This window comes from Symphodus melops, assembly GCF_947650265.1.
Source record: "Symphodus melops genome assembly, chromosome: 19".
Taxonomy (NCBI): domain Eukaryota; kingdom Metazoa; phylum Chordata; class Actinopteri; order Labriformes; family Labridae; genus Symphodus; species Symphodus melops.
Window position 1 is genome coordinate 20031478 of NC_136709.1, and position 15508 is coordinate 20046985.

At 43.5% G+C, this 15508-nt stretch overlaps 3 protein-coding genes across 5 annotated transcripts; 1 reads left to right on the top strand and 2 right to left on the bottom strand.

Annotated features, from left to right (window-relative positions):
* Positions 1 to 78: 78 nt before the first annotated feature.
* Positions 79 to 2042, bottom strand: LOC306841057 (uncharacterized protein). The gene is made up of 5 exons (XM_079370696.1): positions 1846 to 2042; positions 1600 to 1655; positions 1414 to 1488; positions 1003 to 1095; positions 79 to 921 (listed from the first exon to the last, which is right to left on the bottom strand). The coding sequence occupies exons 1-5, from the start codon at positions 1880 to 1882 to the stop codon at positions 307 to 309; spliced, it is 876 nt and encodes a 291-aa protein (XP_079226822.1). The 5' UTR covers positions 1883 to 2042; the 3' UTR covers positions 79 to 306.
* A 1041-nt stretch (positions 2043 to 3083) lies between these two features.
* wdr20a (WD repeat domain 20a) lies at positions 3084 to 9362 on the top strand. Its single transcript, XM_079370698.1, has 4 exons — positions 3084 to 3463; positions 5211 to 5393; positions 5705 to 7051; positions 8216 to 9362. Exons 1-4 carry the CDS (start codon positions 3200 to 3202, stop codon positions 8267 to 8269), a joined length of 1848 nt encoding a protein of 615 aa, XP_079226824.1. The 5' UTR covers positions 3084 to 3199; the 3' UTR covers positions 8270 to 9362.
* A 296-nt stretch (positions 9363 to 9658) lies between these two features.
* On the bottom strand, positions 9659 to 15474 carry mok (MOK protein kinase). Of its 3 annotated transcripts, none has more exons than XM_079370699.1 (12): positions 15117 to 15474; positions 13406 to 13520; positions 12937 to 13026; positions 12781 to 12851; positions 12598 to 12676; positions 12476 to 12524; positions 12197 to 12375; positions 12004 to 12105; positions 11725 to 11898; positions 11482 to 11632; positions 11203 to 11400; positions 9659 to 10976 (listed from the first exon to the last, which is right to left on the bottom strand). In XM_079370699.1, the coding sequence occupies exons 1-12, from the start codon at positions 15340 to 15342 to the stop codon at positions 10899 to 10901; spliced, it is 1512 nt and encodes a 503-aa protein (XP_079226825.1). In that variant the 5' UTR covers positions 15343 to 15474; the 3' UTR covers positions 9659 to 10898. The 3 variants fall into 3 exon arrangements, with proteins under 3 accessions (XP_079226825.1, XP_079226826.1, XP_079226827.1); XM_079370700.1 differs by lacking the exon at positions 15117 to 15474 and adding an exon at positions 14689 to 14983; XM_079370701.1 differs by lacking the exon at positions 15117 to 15474 and adding an exon at positions 14425 to 14512.
* Between the last annotated feature and the right edge of the window lie 34 nt (positions 15475 to 15508).

Sequence of the window (15508 nt, forward strand, 5' to 3'; positions counted from 1 at the left end):
AAACTTCAGTGTCCAGTCCAGCAGCAGATACAGATCAGGTTCAAAGTGGACGAAAACCAAAATAAAGAAGCACAAACATTTTTATTCTTCAGACTTCGTTTATTATTTGGGGGAGACATACAGGCGCTGGATTAGAAGTGCATAGTCTGTTTATATAAACTTAGGTTACCATGGTAATCTGCCATGACACCTGAGACACTCGTGTCCCTGTCCGGATGAGAAAACAAAGTCGACCACATTAACTGTTCAGAGTGTTTTTATTCTAAATGTGTCGGCAGTTCTGTTCCCCTCCATGTTTAAATAGATCTAACGTGGTTCACGTGCAGCGTCCTCCATGTTGCTCACACACAGCCTCTTCCTCTGCTCCATCACTTCTGCTGTGGGAAGTCCCAGCTTTCTCTTGGAAAGGGATTTGAGGTTCCAGGGGCCGGGGGACCTCTCCGGGATCTGGGACACCATCCTGTCCCCTGAGGGTGCGGGTGCAGGTGTTTGAGGTGCGGACGAGGTTGTAGAGTGTAAACTCGAGTCGTCAAATTGGCAATGCAACTCCATGTCCATAGCTTGGGAGGGAGTTGTTGAATCTATGGCTGTTTTGTCCCCGAGATCTCTACAATTGTCGGTGTCAATGTCGAGCTCACAGACCCACAGGCTGGAGTCACTCCCACACTTCATCTGGACGTCCCCAAGATGTTGCTGCTCATTCGCAGGATGTCTCATCCCACTCTTCATCACTTCTCTAAGAGCAACAGAGGCAGAGTGGTGAAGGATGTATCTCCTGCTCCTGCAGAAAAGACGACTCCCTCCTCCTCCTCCTCCTCCTCCTCCTCTTCCTCCCTGATGCCTCGATCGCCTGCTCAGGATGCACCCCTCAGTATTTGACTCGTCAGAATCTTCAGAGCTTCCATCGTATGGGTCCAGAAACTATGACCATGAAACACACGTGCATGTATTGATGAAAACACGGCAGAAACACATGAAGTAGAGAGAGGAGAGAATACTTACCAAAGAATAACAGCCATGTTTTACTGCAGGCTTTTGGGTTAATGGTAATGTGCTACAAAGAGTCCGACTCTCTGGTGTACTGCTTGAACATCCCTGAAGGTTGAGGGGGGGGGGGGGGGGTCAAAAATTTTTTTGTACAAGTTTAGAAACTGATTGAGACACTTTGTGAATTCACCCTGAACCATTGTGCCCCTGAAAAATCAGGTCACAAAGACCAGACAGGACCAGACTGAGTGTGAAGGGAGTGGCCGGGTGTTCTTCAGTCATCCTATTCTGAACAACTCTAAAGTCCTGGTCTGGATAAATCTCTTAAAGCCATTTAAATTGCACCCTAAATACATCTACACGGCTGCTTTTCCACGTGTGCTTGTTGGGTGCAATGTTTACATGAACATATCAGCTGTAGGCTACCATCGTGCTGGTGTCCGACCATCTTGGACTGATCTCGGATTCAGAGTCGGTGCTGGACTCCACTTTACACATATCCTGAAAGACGACAGAACTCAAAGTCAGTCCACGTTTATATGTGAATGTAGTGAATCAGAAGAAAAAGTACTTTTTGTAAATGAGACGGCACGTGACGCTCACTGATCTTACCATGTATTTGAAAGCAAGCTGGTCCATGTGGCTGGGTGCATGTCTCTGACTCAGATCTCATTGGGAAGAAATGTGCACGTTAATTTGTTGTGCAGGAATTTCTAGTAAGGAAAATTCATTTAACATCAACAATAAATACATTTTTGGACTAGTTTAATAAAATAAAAAAAATTTTTTTAAATAAAATATAAAAGTTTAGTATGCTTTTAATGTGATTTAAAAAAAACAATATTTAAAAAAAGATACCTGTGTGTGAGAGTTGTCGTCTTCCTTTATATTCCATGACATTTGATCACTTGTTTAACTTTTATTAAGTGTGATACAAACGAGATCTCGTTGTTGTTTGTTAAGGTAGATTAATTCAAGAGAGGATCACCAGGTGCCTTTGATATGAAGCAACCATGTGTGGGCACAGGTGGGCAGTCTGTTTACCACACACGCGCACACTTCTTTTTTTTTTTTTTTTTTTTTTTTCAAAATAAAACTGAGCGTGACATGTAGCTAAGTGTGTTTTAGGGTATTCATATTTTTTTTTTTAAAAACGTTATGTAAATATTAATTAAAATCATCTGAGACTGACGACGTTGCAAATGACTTAAAAACAAAAACGAAAAAAAAGAAGTGGCCCAAACTGGACGATATTTTTTTTTTAATTCTATGTCAACTGTAACATATTTTAATAAAACACAAGCAAAATGCTTAAAGATTTAAAATACATGTTTTTTTGGTGAAAACTATCTACAGACCGGCTCTGCGTCAGTTCCTCGGTGAACCGATTGGAGGTGCCAGAGAGTTGGAATGTCCCGCTCCCCTCTGTGCGTAATGCTGCCTTCACGTGATCCTCGGGAATATCGCATTTATGAGTTATCTGTACATGGACGGCCTTCCAAAATAGTAATTACAAGTGGGAATTTTCAAACTTTATTGAAAGAAAAAAAAAAGTCACTGAAAACAGTTTGGAGCTAAAAACGCGATGAGGAGAGTTACAGTGGTTTCACATGTCTCTACCAAAATTTCAAAGCACACTTTTAAAGGGGACATATTATCCCCCCCTTTTCACTCTTTCAAACAGTCCCCCTGTGATCTAAATGAAACATCTGTGCTGTGCTTTGGTCCAAATATAACATGAATCACCCTGTAGAAAGCAGCTCTCTCAGAACACTCTGTTTTGGTGTGTGTGTCTCTTTAAATGCAATCAGCCCCAGTCGACAGCACTCCTCTGTAGCGACGACAAAAATGGAGGTGGGGTCCATGGGAGGAGATACAAGGGGAGGGGAGGGAATTTTTTTTTAACCAGAATCCAATTTTTGATGTCACAAACTGAGACATTTTGGAACAGAGCATTGTTCTCTGTGTGGTAAGACTTAAGCAGACCACAAACAAATGACTGGATGGATTTATTTAAATTTTTTGGGGGTTGATACACACTCAGGTTACCAACATATATGTTTGAAACACATTAAAAGTGATTTTTTTAAATATAAAATGTCCCCTTTAATAAGTGTATGTCATCGTTACCGCTTTATAAATGAGATGTACGACGTTTCCACGGGGCACGTGAAGGCAGCATAAGATCCGGCCTTTGGGGGGAAAGGGATGAATGTTAATTTTAAAGATGGCGGCGGAGGGAGGAGGGAAGGAGATGAACGAAATCAAAACTCAGTTCACCACTCGGGAAGGCGTCTACAAACTCCTCACTCACTCCGAATACAGCCGTCCCAACAGGGTGCCTTTCAACTCGCAGGGCTCGAACCCGGTCAAGGTCTCCTTCGTGAACGTCAACGACCAGTCCGGTAACGGCGACCGGATCTGCTTCAATGTGGGCCGCGAGCTCTACTTCTACATCTACAAAGGCGTCAGAAAGGTAAGCGAGCTCATGTCACCTGGATATCTGTTTAGGAAAACACTCACTTTTGTTTTTTTTCTTCTTTCTGGATGTTTCTGAACTTTTAGGCTCGCGCTCGCTGCGTTAAGTTAACTGCTGCACGCGCTTTGACTTTCAAAAATTAGCTGGGCAGCTAGTTAGCTCGAAGCTAACAAGTGGGCTAACGCTACTTGAGGGCCAGAGGCTAAAATCCCACATTTAGTCCACCTTTATTTCTTCTGGATGGTCGGGTTTGTTCGGTTTCATAGTGACCACTTAAGGTGAAGTGTTTATTCGTGTTGACGTCGCTGCTGTACCGGATGTTGTAGTTTGTGATGACAGTGACAGTTAAAAACACCTGTCGATGCTTTTTCACTGACAGCTGTTTACAAGCTCAGTGTTGGAGTGTAAACACGGGTGTTTGCGATTTGTTGCACATGTGTCAGCTCGGGATATTCATCAAATCACTCAGCAGAGTTCAAAACGGAGAGAGAAACAAAACAACTTTAACTTAAAGTCCGATTAGATAAATAGAGGAGGAACACTTTTATTTTCTTTAACAATCAAAGGTAACATGTTGTCAGCATAAAGTTTAGTTTTTGAGTTTAGTTGTCAGGGACCATGTACATAAATAAGAAGCTTCATATACCAGATTATAGCAGTTTGATGATTTCCACCTGCAGTCTCTGGGCAGGTCAACACAGAATACAAACACAATGAAATAAAACATATTAATTCATATCACAATACACATGCTAAGATTCCACACAGACAACATTTAAAATTATGTTTGTTAAAGTTAAAATACTGAATATTAAGAGGAAAAGTAAAACCAATGAGAGCATGATTGGTTATTTATAATCCATTTCTTGATGTCTCGTGAGAACAGATGAAAGTCAGTGTGTACTTTTAATTCATGAAGAGATCTTATCAGCGTCCTGAATATCTACGTCATCAATATGATTTAGTGCATAGGTGTTAAAGAAAGAGAGATGGATGGACTTTATTGATCCCAAGGTGGGAAATTAATGCAGAAGTTCAAACACACAATATTAGTAACAAAAGAAGAAGAGACAAGAGAAGCTGTTTATTTCCTGTCTGGAGCTCATGACATGTCTTCACCTCTGCAGACACAAGCTTATTGTGCTCTCACTGTTCATCCCTGCAGCGCTGTTTGATACCAAACATGGCATTAAAAACCTGTTTGTCACAGTGTGTTGAAGTAGAGAAAACTTTGTTTGTCTCTCTGGGATGATGAAGAAACGCATTTAAAAGCTTCTAAAGAACAGCCGAGTCAGCGTCTTGCACTCGAGAGTTTTTCATTCTGCGAGTGGTTTAAACTGTGAATCATTAACAAAATGGATGTTGGTTATCTGCAGTACATGTCTGCATACTGTTTCCTTCACGCCATAAACAATGTGAACATCAGACAACGTAACTTCTTGCGTCTTCAGAAGACAGGCGTACCTTGGTTCTCGAGTTCTTCCACATTTTACCCACTATTGGTTTTGTTTCCTGAGCTCAAAGAAAAGCCGTGTGGAGTTCAGATGTCACCTGTTGTTTACACGGTGTTACAAAACACTCGATAGATATGAGAGGGCGACCGATTATCGGGGGCCGATATTCAGCTTTTGGACGATTGTCTATCTACTGATCATCGGTAGAATCCGCTGAAGGTGCGTCTTTCTTTCTGGGTCTGTTTTCAGCTGCGCTCGCTTCACCTGGTTCTTGGTTTTTCTCCCTCCAGGCTGCCGACCTCAGCAAGCCCATAGACAAGCGCATCTACAAGGGAACGCAGCCCACCTGTCATGACTTCAATCACCTCACAGCCACAGCGGAGAGCGTCTCCTTGCTAGTGGGCTTTTCAGCAGGTCAGGTGCAGCTCATCGACCCCATCAAGAAGGAGACTAGCAAGCTCTTCAACGAGGAGGTGACACTTTGGATTGATTCTTTTCAAATTGTTTAACCCAATTACAGATTTTTAAGAAGTGACACTTTTTATAGGACTTTTCTTCACTGTTTCAGAAATTCTCGTAAACTCTGCGACTTTTTAGCGTGTCCTTGAAGAAAACTCGTCTTGTGAACTTTCAGCATCTAAACGAACAAATGTGCACGATGTATCTTCAGAAGCTGTTCTTCTACTTGATGTGAAACTTAAGCTGATTTTTCTGATGAAACTGTACTGACATACTTTCTTTCCCTCTCTCCTCTGAAAACCTCAACAACCCTCCGTTCTGCCAGAGACTAATAGACAAGTCCCGAGTGACGTGCGTGAAATGGGTGCCAGGATCTGAGAGCCTGTTTCTGGTCTCTCATGCGAGTGGGAATATGTACCTGTACAACGTGGAGCACACCTGTGGCACCACGGCGCCTCACTACCAGCTGCTCAAACAGGGCGAGAACTACTCGGTTCATACTTGTAAGAGTAAATCCACGAGGAACCCCCTCCTTAAATGGACAGTAGGGGAGGGGGCTCTGAACGAGTTTGCCTTCTCTCCAGACGGGAAGTTCCTCGCCTGCGTCAGCCAAGATGGCTTCCTGCGGGTTTTCAACTTCGACGCGGTGGAGCTTCACGGCACCATGAAGAGCTACTTCGGCGGCTTGTTGTGCGTCTGCTGGAGCCCGGATGGAAAGTACATCGTCGCAGGCGGAGAGGACGATCTGGTGACCGTGTGGTCGTTCTTGGACTGCAGAGTCATCGCTCGAGGTCACGGGCACAAGTCGTGGGTGAGCGTGGTGGCGTTCGACCATTACACCACTAGTGTAGAGGAGAGCGACCCGATGGAGTTCAGCGGCAGCGACGAGGACTTCCAGGATCAGATGATCCACTTTGGGCGAGACCGGGCCAACAGCACGCAGTCTCGCCTCTCCAAGCGCAACTCCACCGACAGCCGGCCTGTTAGCGTCACGTACCGCTTTGGCTCAGTGGGTCAGGACACTCAGCTGTGCCTATGGGACCTCACTGAGGACATCCTTTTCCCTCATCTTCCGCTCTCACGGACACGAACGCACACTAACGTGATGAACGCAACGAGCCCCCCTGCTGGTGCTACAATAATCACTAACACCTCTAGTAACGCTACCAACGGAAACAGCAGCTGTGCTAACACTCCCGGCGTCAACTCCCTCTCCACAACATTACCACGCTCCAACAGCCTACCCCATTCAGCCGCTACCACGGCAACGGCAAACAACACCAACAAGGCTGGTGGCGGCGGCGGTGGCGGGATCGGCAGTGGTATTATGGACAGTGCCATCGCCACAGGCGTTAGCAAGTTTGCCACGCTGTCACTTCACGACCGGAAGGAGCGCCACCACGAGAAGGACCACAAACGCAACCACAGCATGGGGCACATCAGCAGCAAGAGCAGCGACAAGCTCAACCTGCTGACAAAAACCAAATCGGACCCGGCCAAGACTCTGGGCACTCTGCTGTGCCCGCGCATGGAGGACGTGCCCCTCCTCGAGCCCCTCATCTGTAAAAAGATAGCACACGAGAGACTGACTGTACTCATATTTTTAGAGGACTGTTTAGTGACTGCTTGTCAGGAGGGATTTATTTGCACATGGGCGAGGCCGGGCAAAGTGGTAAGTTCTTTTTAATGTAGGAAATGGTGGGGGGGGGGAGTAACAGTGATAACGTGACTTCAGCTGGTGCGCTGTGACGAAATACAAAGATATATTCTGAAAGCATTAAAGAAACTCTGGAGAAGCATTTTTAGCTTTTGTAGTCAGGTGTTCACTCTCTGCAGGAAAGAAACATATCAGACTTTGTTTTATTGTACGCCTGCTTTCCAGTGAAAGACCTTTTTAAGAACCAATGAAAACACGACAGCCTGGTTATATAAGAATTTTTGATAAGGAGGATTTCCATGTGTAGACCTGAGAGGGGAAAGAAGACGTTAATCCATACAAAGTGTGTTCATTGGTTGGTTCATCATTATCATCCCACAATGCATAGCAGCCCAGCCAAGAAGTCATCTGCATACGCTCATATTTCAGCTCTGATGCAAAGTCTCTCTCTCTCTCTCTCTGTGTGTGTGTCTGCAGTGTCTCACATGCTTCCATTTTTAAAATGTGAATCCATCCGTGTCTTATTCCTCCTTTTTTGTCTGTTTGTAGAGACGTTGCCAGAACGAGGCACATGATAGTCCGGCTCTCCTTTTTTTTTTTTTTTTTTTTAAAAAGGTCTCCAATCAGAGTCGGACTTGAACCACTTACCGGGCAGATCGAGCCCAAAGATTTCCTCAGTTAGATCCCAAGTGAACACAATCCAAGCTCTGTGCTGACTCGCGTTGTCTTGGCGACGGGGAGGGTGGGGGGGGGGTGGGGGGGGGGCAATCGTACAATATAAAAGTTTAAAATCGAAAACATCTTAATGTGACCTCTGAGGCGCAGATGTCGACGCTCTTCCATATTGGATTTTTTTCATTAAATTGAAAGTTTTCCAAACCAAAATGGTGGTGATGAATTTGACTGTCAGGTGCTACGATGATGCGATGAAACCCTGAAAAAGGCCTTTCAGTAGAAGGAATATAATATTTTTTTTAAAAAGGCTTCTTTGGAAAATGTGTGTGGCCGCGTAAATTTACAAGTGCCTTGATCCAGCGAACCTCTTTAAAGACTCCTTTTAGTGTTTCACTGTTTCGCTATTTGTTGCTTGAATTTTTTTCTTTTTTTCTTTCATTTTTTTTTTTTTGCTACAGTTTGTGTACTTTCCCAATGCAAATCTCCTTGTTTTCCTTTTTCCAGGGTTTATTGTCATCCCAAAACCAAGCCAGCTCTCCCAGTGGAACAGTAGTATAGCCACAATATTTCTGCTGCTAAAGAACCCTGCAACCCAGAGTCTGATGCTGCTCTTCACCCTGCAAGCATTGCAAGTTTTTCCTTTTTTTCTTTTACATCCTTCCCTCCTTTCCTCCCTCCCTGATTTTTGTTGATGGCTTTTGTGTTTTCGTTGATATCACTCACTTGACCCTAGAGGAGGAATGAAGCAAGAAAAGGCGTGGAATAACGTGCTACTATGTTCTCTGGAGTTTTTTTTGTTTTTTTTAAACACATTTTAGATTTTTTTTTTAAATATTTCTTTCATGTTGACGCTCATCAGACTGTGACCCCCCCCCCTCTGGACAGAAAGCTTGGCTTTGCTAGATGCAAACCGTAGACTTGTGGCTTGAGATGAAACGGATAGTTCATTTAACGTTCACACTCTTCGTGGTAGCCCAGTTACTCGCCAAACGCTTGGTGACTGAAATTTTGAATTTTACATGAACTATCCTTTTTTTTTCTTTCTTTGTAATCAAGCGCGTTTAGCATCTGAAAATTGTTGCATCCATCCACATTAACCCAGCACGTCTGTCTTCTCTACCGTAGAATCTCAACGACTTTGCACTGATTTTTTGTTATTATGTTTGTTTATTTTTAAAACCTCTCTAGCGGAACAAAAAAAAAAAAAAAAAGAGAAGAAGAAGAAGAGGGTTGAGGACTGCCTTGCTGCACTCGGCTTTAACATCCTCAGTCTTGAAATCTGAAGCTATAAAGCTGGATGCTGCAATCATAATCTTTTTAAAGAAAGAAGACATTTTGCACTTAAATTAGTTTATTAGAGGAAATGGCTTTACAGTGTCGGGCGTGCTCAGAACTCACAGATGGCTAATACAGTAGGTGAAGAAAAAGATACAAAAAAAATAACTATTAAAACCTTTATCTATTGAGCATTTATTTTAATATTATTTCAGATTGCGGTCTGCTCTGTACCATAATGTGTATATTGTAATTAATTGATTTGTTGGGGGCCTCAACAAACTACCATTACTCCAGTGGAAGGTTTGTCATTGATAGTTATATTTCTAAAGCCTAAAGTATACATATTAATAATATTAAAATAATCTTGAATACACTGTCTTCTCTCTTCTTCTTTGTGTGTTCACCAATCTGAACTGAACGTCACCGAGCTGTGACGCCTCCGGGCGTCGGAGCGTGAAAAACGGGACGTACCAGGAAGCTCATGGAAGTCACGCTGACCAAAGAGTCCAAATCTTCAAACAGAATCTCATTGTGGGGGGAAAAAGAGGATTTTCTTTTAAAATAATTCAATAAACACACACACACACACACACACACACACACACAAGGATTTGACCCGAGGACACCGCTGCATCAACCAAACACATGAAAGGATTCTGTGACCTCTCGTCAGCTTGGCAAAGGAATATCTTTATTCGAATTACATGAACCAATTCCCATTTAATTGTCATTTAAAAAAAAAAAAAAAGAAGAAAGAATTGGCTTCAACTTTTTTTTGTACAGGTTCAGTGAGACCTTCACACACAGCTCAGAGCTTTAAGGACACAGTGCTTTCTTTAAACTCACAGTTTCAGGTAGTGAGGCGAGGGCACAGGTTACGCTACATCTTAAACATACAAACGTTTCTCAGATTAAAATCTGCTCGTTAGGAAGCGGATGGTTTACATGGACCACGTTTATGTTAAAGGGAGAATTCTTTCTGCTCGCTCGCTCATGTTGACCACAGCAGGCCTTCAACAGATTTCTTTAAACGTGCTTCGCTGTTCACCTTTTGGAAGACTGTTGCAGGTCGGTCCTTCTGGAGGAGTTCATGCCCAGCCTCTGAGAGAAGATCCAGGACCGGTTCAAAGACCTTAAACCTGCTTTAAGATGTTTCCTCATCACGGCTCTGTGACTTCACAGTTTAAGCTGCTCTGTGTGTTTTTAATACTCAACATGGGAAAGTGCCTGTGGACTTGGACATCCCTGTTGCAGTCTCACAAAGTCTAGTATGGATCCAGGTCTCTGGAGTTTGGCTCCGCCCCTCAAGGACGTTATTATCTTTCATAACATTTATAATGCCCCTTTTTTCCTGCTACTTTTAAGTAGTCCTATTTTTATTTTTTTTGTTTCATATGAAATGTGACCAAATTTACCGTACGCATCGACTACAGTAACGCTACTGGCGTTTTCGTTCTGCTAACTTAAACATCAATAAACTTACAGACGACGAACGTTTTCAGTGAGACCAGTTCCTAAAGAGATCCAAGATCCTGATCCAGTACAACCACAGTGAGTCCATGAGGTGAGACTACTTTTACAATGTTTTCTGATTTTTTTCCCCTGAAAGAATATGAACAAGTTTATCAAATCATTTAAAACTTTTTTTTCAGCTGTTCACTCAAAATAACACGTATTGCTTTTCTAAAGTCAAAGTGAGGTCGTGAGGAAAACAACACACTCAATTGAACGCTTATTATTATTGGTACAGATCATTACAGTGACGGCTCATCGGCTTGGCGGTCTTCCTTTGTACGTTCGCGTTGCGTTACAGATTCCACCATCAGGCCTGTCCAGACACTGTCCTCCTGTTGATCTGGTCCGTCCTGTTTGGAAGAGGTGAATTTCAACCAAACCCAGTCTTTGGCTCTCAGTAGCCTCCATGTTTCCTATCCAGCGGTGGCATGCAGTAGGTCTTGAAAGCAGCGCGGTGTGACTCATCCCGGGGCTGCGGGGAGAGGAAATACAGCCTGAATGCCAAATAAGCCCTTAAGAACAAAAACAAACCCCGACTGAGGCTCATGTTAGATTCTGTAAATATGAAGTTCTTGTTTTTCTAAATAGAACATAGAGAGCAGAAAGGAGGCAGATGTGCTTTATGTGATCCGCACACTGCTCCTCCCCTCCTCTCAGAGACAGAAAGGCTGATGTCAGTGCGGCTCTCCCGCGGTTACCTTGGCCAACCTTGACTGGCTCTTTTTCGTCGGGATGGTTGGCAGTGAGCCCCGAAGGCTGCCCGGGAATGCGGGCATCGTGGAGGCAGGGAAGGAGATCTGCGGTCCTGGAACCACCATGTTGAGCTTGGGCAGCTCTGCGGGATAGTGGGGGACGTTCCTCCTGATGAGGGTCTCGGCTACGTGCTTCATGTTGTGCTGTAAAGGATGGAAGTGATGAGTTGTGGCGCCTGGCGTTACGTCTCTGTGGACCTGGAGACATCTCACTTCTCCACTTACGCTCATTAAAGGTGTTTGCCTCGTGTGTCTTCCCCTCAGCTGTTTTCCACATCTGGCCGGACGCCAGATGTGGTCCAAGGAGTTGTGTGTCCCGGTTCCTGCTCCTCCATCTGACAGTCTGTGAAGACTTTCTGATTTCTTCTCTGCCAGCCTGAGGACGGAGGAGTCGGACTTTAACGTTCAAAGGAAAGCAGTTTATCAAAACTGATGAATAAGTTGCATTTCCTGTTGAGTTTTTCTCACCTGATTTCTCTGAAGTATGTGTGTCTAAGGGCCGTCTCCGCAGTGATGCGTTCATCCGGGTCATAGGCGAGCATCTGATAGAGCAGAGACAGAGCTGGAGCCGGGCAGTTAGGGACTAAGCGGGAGATGCCGCTGCCTTTTTTAGGGGGGAAGTTGAAGTTCACCGCTCTCGACCTGCCAAACATTAAGACGCCATGATAAGCCTTTTTTTCTTTAAATATTAGTCAAGGTTTTTATGAACAGAAAAAAAGGCACAACTAATAAATGAGCGACACCTACTGCTTGAACTTTTTGAGGATGCCTACATCCGGAGTCCCCAACACATCGTGGATCTTGGCGACCTGGTCCAGCTCGTTGGTTCCGGGGAAGAGAGGATTCAAACTGAAACACACGCAGGTACGCGGCGTCAACATCTCCATGACTACATCTGTTAACTCTCACAGTGTTGAAACCTTTCCTCCAGGTGAGGTACCTCATGATCTCGAAGAAGACGCAGCCGGCGCTCCACATGTCCATCTTGAGGCTGTAGTAGCCGTCGGTGAGGAGGCACTCGGGCGCTCTGTACCAGCGCGTGGAGATGTACTCCGTGTGCGGGGGCTTGGAGTACACGCTCCGACACGAGCCGAAGTCGCCAAGCTTCAGACCGCTTTGCTGCAAATAGCACAAAGTATTTTTTTATTATTTTTTTTTAAGTGTGTGTGACTAATAAAACCGAATGATTACAGGAAGAGGACGAGGCGATGCAGCTCACTTTGATGAGGATGTTCTCGGGCTTCACGTCTCTATGAAAGATCCCACAGCTGTGAGGAACAAAGTCAATGTTTAATTTATTCTGTTTTCACGTCATGGGAACGGAAACACGTTAATACGTACCTGTGCATGTGCTCCAGGGACTTGCACAGCTGGTACATGTAGTTCTTTACAGTTTGGTCAGGTAGTGGTGTTTCTCTTCCTGTATGAAGAAAGAACAAATATCACCTTTGAACTCACTATAAAGTAAGGACTTCATATTCCTGTTAAAGTGCCAGTTCATCTTAATATTACTTCATGACTGACCTTGGATGAACTCGTAGATGTTCATCTCCATCAGCTCACAAATCAAAGACACGGTTCCAGTTTCCTTGTCACTGAAATATTAAATTGGGTTAGTATGACGTCCCGAGTGAAACCAGCTCGAGGCAATAAATGAACTTCAAAACAGACAACACTCACAAGATCAGCTCATGGAGCTGGATGATATTCGTGTGCGGGCTCAGTCTCTTCATGGCCTGGACTTCGCGCAGGTTGTTGGCCTGCTCCAGACTTCATCAAAGACAACAGAAGATTTTTTTTTTTTTTTTTTTTTTTTTATCTTTTCACACATTTTGAAAGTCAATTATTTACTTTCAGATTTTTTAATCTGCTTCGTGAGAGTCAATGGATCCATTTCTGTGTCACAGTTTGTGTGGCGGTAACATTACACCATATGAGAGGTTGCACAGATTTAAAGGGCCCAGCTAAAAGCACTGCACTGACAACTCGCATTTCAAGCCGTGGCATCTATTGTTCCCTCATCACTGTGAGGTCAAAGGCGGAGTACGCTGACATCTTAGAGGTTACTAAAACCAGTTTTAAGAGTCTGCGTACACATGGTGTGGTTAAAAAAAGAAAGAAAAGAAGCTCATCTGATTTTTAGTTGTACCTGTTTATAGTCTGCTTCATGGTTTTACATGCGTAGAACTTTCCATCTTTCAGGCTCTGAGTTTTCACCACGTCTGAAAAGGTTCCCTCGCCGATCTTTTTGATGATTTTGTAGCCTGTGCAAGAAGGAGAAAAGTCTTTAAAAAAATACACAATATCATGGACACTTTTTTTTTTTTTAAATCGCAACATCAGTTCAGAATAATCAGTCGACAGAATCTGTAGGGAAATCATGTCTTCCAAACTGGGACAGTCCCACTGGACATTGATGCCCCTGATACTTTTATTGGGATAGGCTTTCAGGATATCCTCATTCATGTTGAAAAGGGATGCAGTCAATCATTTTTATTGGCATTTGATCTACCAGTCTATTTTTAAAATGACAGTAAATCAGTCTTGAAATTCCCCTCGGGCACGCCGATAGCCTATAGTGGTTATGTTGCCAATGCCATGTACAGTGTCTATAGTCCTCATCGCAGCAGCCATGGGTTCAAATCCAACTCCAGCCCTTTGCTGCATGTCATGACCCAAACTCTGCTCCCAAAATGTCCTGTTTCTCTTCTGCAGAAAAGCCGAGACCCTGAAGTCCCAAAAGTAAGAAAAAAACTTGAATGTACGAAATCATTATATTATGCTCACAAGATATGTGTTGTCTGAATACAACAAGTCCCAAAACTCAATGTGTTTAGTTAAAGCCACCTCTGTAAATGATTGCCATTTCAGAGAACATTTTTAACCAGTTTAGTTTTGAAAAAAAAATAAAAAATCAGCTGTAAAGGTTTGCCTTTACAGCTGATTTTTTATTTTTTTTTAAATACAGCTAAAATACTTAAAGGTGCTCTGTGCAGTTTTGGTAGAGTTTGAGAAATGTACAGATGTGGAATATGTTTATAACTTTACTCCCAAACTAGATGAAATGCTTTGTGAGAAAACTCGCTTTTTCGGTCCAAGCAGAGTTCATGGATTTTTTTTTACCTTTGAATAAAGTTTGTGCATTTAGTTCACTAAAATAGAGCCTACCATAGACTTGTTTCACTTCCCCAACTTCCACATGTCACTGCCAAATCCACATAGGTTACCTTTAAATACTGTAACCCATGTTGCTAGGCAACCCTGAAGCCAAAAGTCAGGGTATGTCAAACTGTTTTTGCACTTGTAAAAACTACATGATTTTGTAAAAGCCATAATTTTAAAATAAAATCAGCATTTTAAAAGATGGCACAGTTCAAACCGACGACAGTCTTTAGATTGTTTACATTTACGTGTGTGTGTGTGTTCGCCCACCTTTCAGTCTTGTCATCACTCCGATCACCTCTGAACTCTTTAGTGCATCTCCTCACTCATGCAACTCGATTATCTGTCACATATGTTACTGACAAAATACATCTCAAGGCCTGAGCTCTGACATCGGAGGAGTTTTTTTAAAGGACGCAAAACTTCGTGTTACCGCTGCTAGCAGAGTAGCGCTAGCCTGCCCTGTTAGCTGACCGTTGCCTTGGTAACGGAGCGCGCCTTCGCCCTCCTCTCTGACCCGAGGAGGAAACTGAACTCTCAGACTGCAGGTTTCACTCTTTCTAATCGCTTCGCTGACCATTTTCACCGCTTAATACGAAGACATCTCAAATTACCCTGCTGAGGTCGAACAAAAAAAACAATATCTGTCTGAAGGCCCGTTTTATTTTACTTTACAGCTGCATTATATACCATCCTACCTTTTCTCCAGAGGTGTTGCGATATATTCCGCTCGGATGTCTTCTCATTCGTCCCCGGGTTGTTGTTTTTCACGTCAACAACATTTCCCCTATTGTTCCAGTCGCTGTTAGGTGGTGTTTTGCACGCATTTCGGATGCTTGCTCTGTTTTTCACGCCAATAAGCCAGTTTGAGTAGTGCATCATTTGTGCACACTGAATTCCCCCCCCCCCTTTAAAACCTACCATGAGCCGGATTATAACTCGACCCGGTCCCAGCAGCAGCGTTCATAGTCACAGCAGAGAAAGGTTACCAGTCAGTGCATCCCATACACTTCAAATCAACGCTTTCTATTCTCTAACGCGAAGTGTAGGAAAGGCGTGGACCTAGTCATTTTTGCTCTACATCGGCTTC